The sequence below is a fragment of the Diabrotica virgifera genome, chromosome 5 (assembly GCF_917563875.1).
Source record: "Diabrotica virgifera virgifera chromosome 5, PGI_DIABVI_V3a".
NCBI classification, from domain to species: domain Eukaryota; kingdom Metazoa; phylum Arthropoda; class Insecta; order Coleoptera; family Chrysomelidae; genus Diabrotica; species Diabrotica virgifera.
Window position 1 is genome coordinate 248322101 of NC_065447.1, and position 12368 is coordinate 248334468.

Here is a 12368-nt window from a genome sequence, read left to right on the forward strand (position 1 = left end):
GATGGTGTAAAAAAATAGCTGGAACAAATTGAAAGTATGTTGCACAGGATAGAGACCGATGGAAAGAGTTGGGAGGGATCTATGTCCAAACATGGATGATAGAAGGCTAAGAAGAAAAGAAACCGGCTCCTAATTTCTCAAATTTATATTATGGAAATATTCAGTCAGTATAATATCTATTAGCAAAAACGGATTTTTAAACTTGATTTGATTAAAAAGAAAAATCTGGATTGTAAAGAAATTTTCCTAATACTGGCAACAGTGGCATCTGGAGAACCACTGCTAGAGTTGAAGTGGATGCTTTCCCATGCGTTTCTGGGCCAAGTACAACAGGTTTCAGCCGGCAGGAACGAGGGATGGGGTATAACAGGTTGTTGCTGTTGTTTTCTTTATAATCCAGAACACAATTTTTGTTTTAGGTAAAAATGCTAGGCTTCGGGGCATTTGTTTTTGGCATTTTAAACAAAAAACTGTTATAAATATTTATAAAGAAACAAATTGGCTTGAATACTGGCAGGTATATTATTTTAATGTTTCTACATTAATAGTCAAAGTATAATTGAGACTTTAAAAGACATCTATATCTGCAGTTTTATGACTGGATACTGATGAATTTTGTGTGTGCATTCCTTTTTATAGAGGTGAAAAGAGGCGGAAACCAAGTTTTTTCAACATTTTATTTTTAATCTATAAAACTGTATAAAACTAACACTAGCTTGACGTTTATTGAAAAGTTTTGTAAAATAAACTGTATTATTAATAACTACTTAAAGATGACAGTTGTTTTATGTGTTTTTAAACGATTAATTAAAATCCTTTATGAATATGGTATATAATATATAATTTATTAAAAATTCCCTTAAAAGGGCTACTTACATCACAAATGCAGAACGTTTTCGATTTGAATACAGATCATCGTCAGTGCTGAACCTAATATAAACTATGAATTTAATACAAAAATTTTAAAATGTTGACTAAGGTTGAAAAAAGTTTAGGCTATACTTACAGCATGTTCACATGCTAAGCCACCACAATTGAAAATATATGGGTAAAGATCCTTTAAAATGATACAGTCATGGATACATTGACAAAAATTGTTTTAAATAACATGGATGTTATAATTAATACATGATTAAGCACCGGGTACCATATGACCCTCACATGAGTTGTGACAGGTTCTGAGGTTCAGCTACCTCATATCTTGAACGGTCGATGGCAACTGATGGTGACGGAAATTATTGAATGATGTCAGAACTAAACTGTCAGTGCATTCGGAAGTACCAAATTGTACCTTTTGTTTATTTAGCCAACAATAAATAAAAAAACTAGAAAAATCTTTAGGGCCCGCTAATCTTTAATCAACAGATTCGTCTACAGTTCCATTTTCTTCTTCAGCTTTTAAAAATTATGTAGGTATTATATATTAGTCCAGACTGTATGCTCGTCCCCGTTAGGTAAATTATTCCGATTCCGCCGATTCGTTATTTTTTGCACAAACTTACTCAAAAAGAGGTCCGTATAACATATCCACAGGGCACCAGGCGGTACCTTAAACACAATTGTTTTTAAACAAATTAAAATAATCAATTCTTTCACTTCGTACAATTTTTTTTAGATTGTTTGGATTCTTCAAAGCAAAAAGGTCTCTTGTGATTTTTCTCTAAAATTGATTGTTGTCGAGTTATACGCGATTTGCGCTCATTGCGCTTAGCGTTCATTGATAAATAATTAAAAATAACAGCTTTGTAATAAAATAATGAAAAAAAAAGAATGTGTGTGTACTTTGTACGCACGTAAGAAGTTATACTTCTATTATTATGATTTCAACGAAATTAATATACTTAGCAGGTTATTTGTATTCTATTTAAATATTAAACTAACTTTCTTTACCTACCACTTTTAAAAAAATTTTATTAAAACGATACCAAAAATATAAAAAAATATCATCCGGGATTTGAACCCGGGACCTCTTGATCTCCGGTCACACGCTCTACCACTTAGACAAGGCGAAAACGGCGGGTTCTTTGGCGAAAATATTCCCATGAAATTTTTTTGCATCATCACATTCGTGAGATATTCCAGAATAAGATTTAAGAAGTCGTCCACGCGAAAAGTGGTCCAAATTTTTTTTAATCAAATTGCAAAATCGATATTTTCGGCTTGGACAAATTTTTTTTACGTTTTTTTGGACCATTCTGGATAAAAAAGGTCTCCTATAATTTTTCTCTAAAGTTGATCGTTTTCGAGGTAAAAGCATTTTAAAATTGAAAAAAACAAAAAATGGCGATTTTCAAGGCTTAAAAACTCGGTTAAAAGTTATTACTAGTCAGAAAGTGACTAAATCAAATTTTAAAGCCCCTTCTACAAGATCCTGAAGAAATTTTTGTCATTATTTGATTACTAAGTTGTTATTTTTAAGTAATAATATTGAGCGTCATGCACGTTTTAGGCAGCCGTCCATGATGAGTGGGAAAGAGATGCCATTTAGGCAGCTCAATGGCGCATCTCACTCGCACTCACATTTGCAGCCGCGTCAATACGATCTTACCGCTCATAATTCATAAATAAAATTAACAGCTTAGTAATAAATTAATGACACAAATTCTTCTTCAGGATCATGTAGGGGAGGCTTTAAATTTTATTTAATCACTTTCTGACTTTCATAATAGTCATTTTTAACCGAGTTATTAGGTCTTAAAAATGGCCATTTTCGCGTTTTTCAAATTTTAAATTGCTTATAACTCGAACACGATCAACGTTAGAGAAAAATTACAAGAGACCTTTTTTGTCCGGAATGGTCTGAAGAATCTAAAAAAAATTGTCCGGGCCGAAAATATTAATTTTTGCAATTTGATTAAAAAAATTATTAAAAAAAATGGACCACTTTTCGCGTGGGCGACTTCTTGTACCTTATTCTGGGGTGTCTCACGAATGTGATTATGCAAAAAAAAATTATGGGAATATTTTTCCAACGAACCCGCCGTTTTCGCCTTGTCTAACTGAGCTATATCCCTTTTGCTTTGACAGGTTACAAGATTTCTCATACATACTGACAAATTTAATAGACCAAGTGGTATACAAAAATACTTTAAATATACTTACTATTATTATAAAATATCTTATTCCCGAGGAAGACAAATCCAAAGACACAAAAATTATAATAAATAATACATTTACTAAGAACACTAATATGTATATCCTTTTATATGATATAATATATGACTTATTTGGCGCTGACAGCGCTGATACATACTATTGTGGATCAATCTATCAATCAAAGATAGAATAAAAAATTTATTTTTTTATATAACACGGGCACATAAATTTGATCCACCCTGTATATTGATTTGTAAATATTTATTAGAAGTTAGCTTGCATGTAATTGGGCCTCTCTTTTAATGAGCTTTTCGATGAAGAATTAAAGACTTTTGTGAATAATTAAAGTGAAAGGAAGATTTGTTTAGGATCATAATGTAAAAAGATTGTTTATTACGGGAAAAGTAGAATCTACAGGTAGAGGTAATTATTAGTTTCTAGAAAAATAGTTTAAAAGAAAGTTTGGAATTTTAATCTCTTTTTGTTTAACCCCGAGTAAATTTTGTAGAATTCCCCGAAAGTAATTATTATGATGGTAGGAATATTTTTGAAAGAATGACTGTTTGTTTTCGAATGAAAAGAGAGGAAGGTGGAGAGATAAATGTTTCTGATTGGCTAGACACTTGGAATGGGGAAAGAGAAGCTTGAAAGTTGAGACAGTTTGAGAAAGAAAAGAGCATTATGTTATTGACATCGCTGAAGAGCAGTCAACGTTTTCGTGGATAGTTAGATAGCAAGTACCAGTGGTTGTTTGATAGTGGTGAATAGAGCTGAAAAGTGGAACGAGAGACAGATCAAATTGAGACGAAATACCTCTTTGATTTTGTATTATTGTGAGAAGGAGAGGAGAGAATTTTTGGAGTCTGTTTGAATCGAGTACTGGTTAAAAAAGGCCTGGCTCGTTGGAGAATTGGTGCTGGTATGCTGATAGATTTGAAGCTTGAGAACGGAGAGGGCTCTGATGGGTAGCCTAACATAGTCAACGAGGGAGAGCTGTTTTGGGTCAAGAGAAGACATCAGAGTGAGTGAAGCAAAAGGTCAGTTAATTTATGTGAAAGATATTTTTATGTTCGGAAACTAAAATTTTGAGTAAAAACATATGAATTAAGATTCCAATATTTCAAAAAGTAAATAGGAAGTATAGGTAATTTTGCGAATACCTAAATTTGTTTGTTTAGCTTGTTTTATCAAAGTCATCGCGAACAAACCGATAAATTGTTTTTTTTTAACTAGAATAAATTTAAGTGGTAAAAATTTCATTCGGACAGCTGTGTCCACAGGTTTTAAATTTGATCGATTTTTAGAGTCTTGATTTTGATAATAAAAGACAATTCTGTATGCTTGTTTTATATTTCTATTTAATTCCCTTTCCTAATATTTTTTCCCGATTAGAACCAACTAAGAGATACTGAAACTGAAACCACGAGAGAAGATAAGTATAACATAAGATAATTTAGATATTTTTTTTTGTATTATAAAAAGGCACCCTGAGATTTTTCTTAATTTTTTGTATGATTTACGACAATTGGATAATTGCTTAAATAATTAATTGGAGTAATCAAATAAAGATTAATTGATATTAAAGTAATAAAAAGTAAATCATAACAATACATATCTTGAAAGATTAGCAACGAAATACATACTGTCTGTGTGCGCATGTACTATAATAGTAATGTGTGTGCTAGTAATTGAAAATAGTCAATTTTTGCGTTTTTCAAATTTTAAATCGATTTTAATTTATTTTTAAATTTTAAATATAACTCGACAACAATCAATTTTAGAAAAAAATAACGCAATTCCTTTTTTGCTCAGAATAACCCAAGGAATCTAAAAAATATTTGTCTGAAGTGAAAAAAGTGATTTTTTGAATTTGTTTAAAAAAATTGTTTAAACAATTTTCCGACCGTGGTACCTCCTGTCACCATGTGGATTTATTATAATAGTCCAGGGTAATACGGTATTTTCCATGACACTTGAACAGCCAGGGTACTGAAGCGTTTTTTTGACAGGTAATACCTATAAGAGCAAATTGTCACTATTTCCTGCGTAGGATCTGGCGGCCATTTTTATTTATCAACAATTAACTGTCAAAAAATGGCATTTTCCCCTTTTTTTTTTTCAAATCAACGGAAAACAGTAAAACTTATCATTTTTTAGTACAAATATCTTCGAGATTATGGAAAAACTTTAAAATGACGTATTACAAAGTTTGATATACTCATTTATTGTTAATATAATTGCGAAAAAAGGTCGGAATTGCAAAAAAAAATATTTTTGCAATAACTGTTGTAAAAATTAGTGTGCAGCTTTGAAATTTTTGTCAAGTAAGGGGTATTTGGTGCTTAATATGTGATAAAAATTTCAAAGCGATTCATTCAATTGTTTAAATTTTATTCAAATTGTTTATCCCAGAGAGCATTTTTTTGCAATAACATAAGTCAGAAGAAAATGACGTTAAAACCATTCCACTGGTGTCAAATGAAAGAGCATGAGCTATATTTTCAAATTGGTTTAAAAAAACTGAATAAAAAATGCATTTATTAGTAATAAATAATTATGCAAAAGTATCGTAAATCTTTCCTTATAAACTTTTTATTTTGTTTTATAAGAAATTATACATATTTATTACAATTTTTTATCAATTATGATATAGATAACATTACTTGGTAATTGTGCACTTAAAACACGGTAAAAAAGTTAATTTTTTTTTTGAAAAAAATATTCAAAAAGTCTGTAAAGAAAAATTGACGATATTTTGCATAATTATTTATTACTAATAAATGCATTTTTATTCACTTTTTTAAACCATGTTGAAAATGTAGCTCATGCTCTTTCATTTGACACCTGTGGAATGGTTCTAAGGTCATTTTTTTCTGGCTTATGTTATTGCAAAAAAAAATGCTCTCTGGGATACACAATTTGAATAAAATTTAAACAATTGAATGAATCGCTTTGAAATTTTTATCACATATTAAGCACCAAAGAGCCCTCATTTGACAAAAATTTCAAAGCTGTACACTAATTTTTACAACAGTTATTGAGAAAATATTTTTTTTTGAAATTCCGACCTTTTTTCGCAATTATATTAACAATAAATGAGTATATCAAACTTTGTAATACGTCATTTTAAAGCTTTTTGCATAATCTCGAAGATATTTGTACTAAAAAAATCATAAGTTTTACTGTTTTCCGTTGATTTGAAAAAAAACGGGAAAGTGCCATTTTTTGACAGTTAATTGTTTATAAATAAAAATGGCCGCCAGATCCTACGCAGGAAATAGTTATTATTTGTTCCTATAGGTATTACCTGTTGAAAAAACGCTTCAGTACCCTGGCTGCTGAAGTTTCACGAACAGGGTATATTTTCGTCTTATTACCCTGGCCTACAAGGACCTCTTTTTGAGTATGTTTGTGCATAAAAACCAATCGGAATAATTTACCTAACGGGGGCGAGCATACAGCCTGAGACTAAATTACGTACATCATTCACTGTGTGGTTTTTTTATTGTCCGTCTTCGTAATTATTTATAAAAATCTTTAGACCGGTGGGATTAAAATGCGAATTTCCATCGCGTAAAGAAAAAAATAATGGCCCCTGAACCACCGTGGACTATTTCAATATTATTTACTACGGTTTTAGACGAAATACTAAGAAAATGTCAACAACAAAAATTTGTAAATTACAAAAAAGAGTTGAAAAAAACAGCTATGTAAATAATGCATTATAAAATTTCGTCAAATCAATATACATAACTGCTAAATAACATAATAAACCGATAAAAATAGTGAAATAAAGCGAATAAATTTACTAAACCCATAAAAAGCCGAAGATACACCAAACGTGGTTCAATATGTTTAAATCAAAAACGAATGTACACTTTTATAGGCCAGGGTAATAAGACAAAAATATACCCTGTTCGTGACACTTCAGCAGCCAGGGTACTGAAGCGTTTTTTCGACAGGTAATACCTATAGGAACAAATTGTAACTATTTCCTGCGTAGGATCTGGCGGACATTTTTATTTATCAACAATTAACTGTCAAAAAATGGCATTTTCCCCTTTTTTTTCAAATCAACGGAAAAAAGTGAAACTTATAATTTTTTTAGTACAAATATCTTCGAGATTATGGAAAAAGCTTTAAAATGACGTATTACAAAGTTTGATATACTCATTTATTGTTAATATAATTGCGAAAAAGTTGAGCTCATGCTAAAATGACTATTTCCTAACAAGTGCAGAAAGTCATTCTTTTCCGCACGCGACTGCAGTTTGCCGAACGACTAGAAACGGGAGTTTCTAAACGGAAACTGAGTGCGGAAAAGAGACTTTCTGCAAGAGTTAGGAACAATATTTTTTCTGAGTCTTTAAAAAATTACCAAATCTTAATCAATTAATTTAATTAATATGAAAATACATACACAAATTAATTCTTTGACAAGGTTGTCAAAACCAAACTTTCAATATAATTAGTTAGCATGACGACGATCTGGTTTCCATGACGATGATTCAAAACGACTGTTATTGTCTACCAATTTGACTTTCGAATATTATGTCAAAATAATTTTATTTCATCGAATTGTCGTGTTAATTTCATTAAAACAGGAACACAATAAGATATAATATTTGAAATAAATTAGTAAATAATATCTAAATATTAGTTTATTGCATGTATTATAATTACTTTAAGGCCATATTAACATATCTAAATTAACACGCGTGCGAAAAAGTAAAAACCGCGTGCGGAAAAGTAACACGCGTGCGGAAAAGTGAAACTTTCTAAACTAAAATGCGTGCGCGAAAGTAGACATTTTTGCACGCTCGTAGAAAAAATCATTTATTTTATAACTCCTTGATTTTCTGTGAATTCAGTTTTATTGTGTATAACTGGTTGTCTAACATGTTGGTATTTGATTTTGCATTATTTAATTTCTTTATTTGAGTTTACCAAATTAATTTTGAATAAATATTTATCGAACAATCAAGTCTCAAAGTTAATAAAACTGTTATTTTCTGTTATCTACACATAAATTGCATTTATATGTGGTAAGCTGACTGTAATGTTAGAAACAGAAGAGGCCGGCTAACGTCATAATACCTAATCTAATAAGTGTCAAAAATGTCAACCTAAATTTTATCAAAATAAACTTCGTTCTTCAAAACATTTCATTGTCGTTATATCCTTCCTTTTATTCTAATACTGCTATTGATTTTACCTTTTTAGCAGTAAATCATGGTCTGCGATAAATGCCAAGCAAAATGTGGAAAAGTAATCACTCCCGATCCTTGGAAAACTGGGGCTAGAAACACCACAGAATCTGGAGGACGAAGAGTAAATGAAAATAAAGCTCTGACTTCAGCAAAAAATCGATTCAATCCGTACACGACGAAATTTGAAACTTGCAGGTAAATATAAAATCTACCTATCCTACTATAAACCAAACAGTACATATTTACAATACACTCTTCTTTATCAACCATTTTTCATTCACTCCTGAAAGTAGATCTCTTCCAATGGCTTTCATGTTTCTTTGTCTTGCACCAATCTAATCCACTGTTTGACAGCCACTGCTCTCATATCATCTAAACATCCCTTTTGAGGTCTTTCGAAGCTTCTTGTCGTCCACCTAGATGACTGTCCTAGAATTCTCTGTCCAGCTGTTATTATTAGGTATATTTGATTATGTGGCTGGCCCAGCGCCAGTTTCATTCTTGTAAGCACCACATGCCCGTTGTGTTTTTCTTTTAATTTTAGCGTCTTGATTTTGTTTTCATAGTTTGATGGCATGGCCCAGATATACCTAATGTTCACACTTTCTATGGTCTGGTTTCGAATTGTTATCTGGTCCTGGCTCATTATTTTTTATTTTACTATAGTTCATTTTTAAGCCTACTGCTTGGGAAGCGTCATTTAGTTGTTGTAACATTTCATTTAGTTCTTGGATATTATCCACTATTAAAAATATGACATCCACAAATCTGAAATGGTAAGATGCTTTGTTCCATTCTAATTTCTTAAAAAATTACAAAATCACATTAGCCTATTTGTTTTTGTAGGATATGTAGGCAAAAAGTGCACCAAGTTGGATCACATTACTGCCAGGCATGTGCCTACAAGAAAGGAATATGTGCCATGTGTGGAAAGAAAATAATCAGTACCAAGAATTATAGACAATCTTCCACTTGAATGAGAGTAAGCTTTTAAGGCAGACTTAGATATAATAAAGGGTAAAAAGACAGATGAAAATGTAAGATCTGTTTTACTGTATTATAAATAGTTTTTCTTTTCGTATATGTACCGGGTGGTGAATTGGAAAACGGGCCATAGGAAACTCAATGTAAAATTCTAAATTGTTGAATTCCTGCTTCCCTAATTATTTTACATCAAAAGTCATGAGAAACTATTTGTAGGGGATTAAAATCTGTATTAAAAACAAAAGTTAAAATTGTTCTACGATTTAAACACAGTCCAAAATTTTGAAAAATAGAATACATTTGCCATACTTAAGTAAGTGCGTAAAAGTAAGGCCACACGTTACTATTTCTGACAGTACGCAAACTATTGACTGAATAAAACATCTTTATTATTACTACTTTCTCCTCAACTGAGGACATCTTTTCGACTTTATTGTTTTTTAAACAATAAAAACGATAAAATAAAAATACTGACAGTTCAAAATATTGTTAATACAGTACAACCTGCCATATCCAGACCTGTCATATCCGGACCTCCCCATGTCCGGACAGTTCTGCCATCTGGATCTACCGAAATCTACCGAGAAAGGCAATGTTGTTAGACAACGCACCCTCTCATCCCGACCCAAAAGAACTAAAATATGGCAAAATAATGTATTATAGAATCTATAAAACGTGTCTATCAACGAAAGTTACTGACGGCGTTGATTACTGGAATCTATGAAGGAGAAAACGTTTAAGAGACACTATAAAAGAAGTGGTCTTGATATCCGGATTTTTTCATATCCGGATCAGTCTGTCGCCACATTGATCCGGATATGGCAGGTTTTACTGTATAATAATTTGTGTGTGGCCTAAATTTGGCAAATACTTTGATAAAATTTATATTTTACAAAATTTTGGAATGTGTTTAATTCTTAGAACAATTTTAACAATTGTTTTCAATAAAGATTTCAATCCTCTACAAATAGTTTCTCATGTCTTTTGATGTAGAATAATTAGGGAAGCAGGAATTCAACAGTTTAGAATTTTACATTGAGTTTCCTATGGCCCGTTTTCCAATTCACCACCCTGTATAAGTACAAATGTTAGCAGTAAACATTAAAATTAAGACTAAAGAACTTTTGTATTTTGTTTTTAGTAAATACGGTATATTTATTAAATTATAGTTTGTGTATAACTATTATTAATATTTCACTATGTTTATTTCTATGAATAAAGTGTGTGTTTGTATATTTTTAAGCATATTATTTTGTAATCAGTAAATGTAAATAAAAATATTCTTACTTACCTTGTTTTATGCCTCGCAAAATGTGTCCACTACTTTTCTATGCCTGTGAATTTCCTGTTTTTCTATCAACTTGTTGATATGGGAGTTTCTTTTGACCTAGAGATAATCCTAGAGCTCATTGGGTGCCGGGACTTGCTGAAGAACTTTTTTCCATTCTTCATCTAGAAATGACTCATAATCTCTTCAGGTAATTCTGGAAGTTGACAGTTCTGTTCCTCTCCAGTATTTTAGAATCACACTCATATTTTATTTAAGGCCATCGGTACATAATTTGCAAATATTTTACGGCTATCCCTACTTTTTCTGTCTTTACATGGCAAATTACGTGTAGTAAAATTCACACTGGTATGGATAGGTAAACATTACTAGAATGTCATTCTACTTGAAAATGTCATCATTAACTTAAAGAGATGGCTTTTGAATGTTCTTGGATAACTGTTATTTGTATAATTGCAAATTAATTATTCAGTTAATAAATGTGATAATTTTTTCACCAACTATGTATTCAGTGATTGTAATAATTTATATGTACAACAAAAACTAATACTCAATCGAGAAAAGAGGAAAAGTGTTAAAGTGATTTTTTAATATTATATTGTTACTATGGAACGCTTACAATTTTGAACATCTTTAACAACAAAATACTTGGATCACAGAATATATTATCCTGATGTATTCTTTGCTTGGATCTTCCACAAATAATACACAATAAATAACTTTTTATTAAGTTCACATCTTAAATCAATTATTTATCAAATACACTATATTATATCAATATTATTTAATCAACAACTCAAAATATTCCCGATGCCATGTCAAATATTTAAAATTGTCACTGTCTGACTAACAATATGCTGACAATATTATATTCGACTGAGTGTGTTGTAAGACAAATAGATTTGGAAAATATTACCACGGACATTGTGTTCATTTTTTTCGAATCCTGAAAAAACCAATAAATATTTTTGAAAAATTTAAACGCAGAATGAAAGACTAAATTATTACCGAGGGCCAAAAGTCCCCTAGAATTAAAAAAAAAGTTTCTTTTGAATGAAATATTGAAATTAAAAATCACACTAAATTTTCTCTTAGTTTTTCACCCCTGTAACTTATTAAAATAAACATTATAGAAGTTATCAGGGACTTTCGACCCTCGCTAATAACGTAATCTTTCATTCTGCGTTTAAATATTTCAAAAATACTTATTAGTTTTCTCAGGATTCGAAAAAAATGAATCCCCATTTGAATAGCATTGCAGCCGAAAATACGTACCCATCCCCTTAAAGTGACTTCTTTGACATTTATTTAGTCAAAAAATACAATGACAATTCTACCTATCATGAATAACATACTAGCAAAAATATACCAACATAAAAATAAAAACTTAGTCAATGGGTCTATTGAATAAGAAGAAGTATTTGCTTTTACACAAGTATTTACTTAATAGTAATTGGATAAAGTCATTTCTTTAATGCTTTATTTAATTACTATTAAGTAAATACTTAAATACGAGAAAGTAAAAGCAAATACTTCTTTTTATTCAATAGACCCAATGTCATGAATTTCTTCCTTTGTGTTTTTCTTGTTAATTTTAGTGGAATAAATACATCAACCACAATTTTTTTCACTACTTTAATTGTTTATCTATCTGCTTGTCCAGTGTAGTTGAGAAGATATTAGACTAAGCTTACTGTCAAAGCTTTCTTTTTCATTGACCTGTTCGTCATTCACCCAATCGCGTCCACTACAGGACATCGGTCTCCCTCAGGTTATTCTAATATCCTCTA

General features: G+C 30.8%; 1 protein-coding gene across 1 annotated transcript; it reads left to right on the plus strand.

Annotated features, from left to right (window-relative positions):
* The first annotated feature begins 8191 nt into the window (after window positions 1–8191).
* LOC126884779 (cysteine-rich PDZ-binding protein) lies at window positions 8192–10580 on the plus strand. Its single transcript, XM_050651005.1, has 2 exons — window positions 8192–8501; window positions 9153–10580. Exons 1-2 carry the CDS (start codon window positions 8329–8331, stop codon window positions 9280–9282), a joined length of 303 nt encoding a protein of 100 aa, XP_050506962.1. The 5' UTR covers window positions 8192–8328; the 3' UTR covers window positions 9283–10580.
* The last annotated feature ends 1788 nt before the right edge of the window (window positions 10581–12368 follow it).

Coding starts and splice junctions, on each gene's coding strand:
- LOC126884779 (XM_050651005.1), top strand. CDS start 8,329: ATGGTCTGCGATAAATGCCAAGCAAAATGTGGAAAAGTAATCACTCCC. Junction 8,502..9,152: donor ACGAAATTTGAAACTTGCAG/GTAAATATAAAA, acceptor TTGTTTTTGTAG/GATATGTAGGCAAAAAGTGC.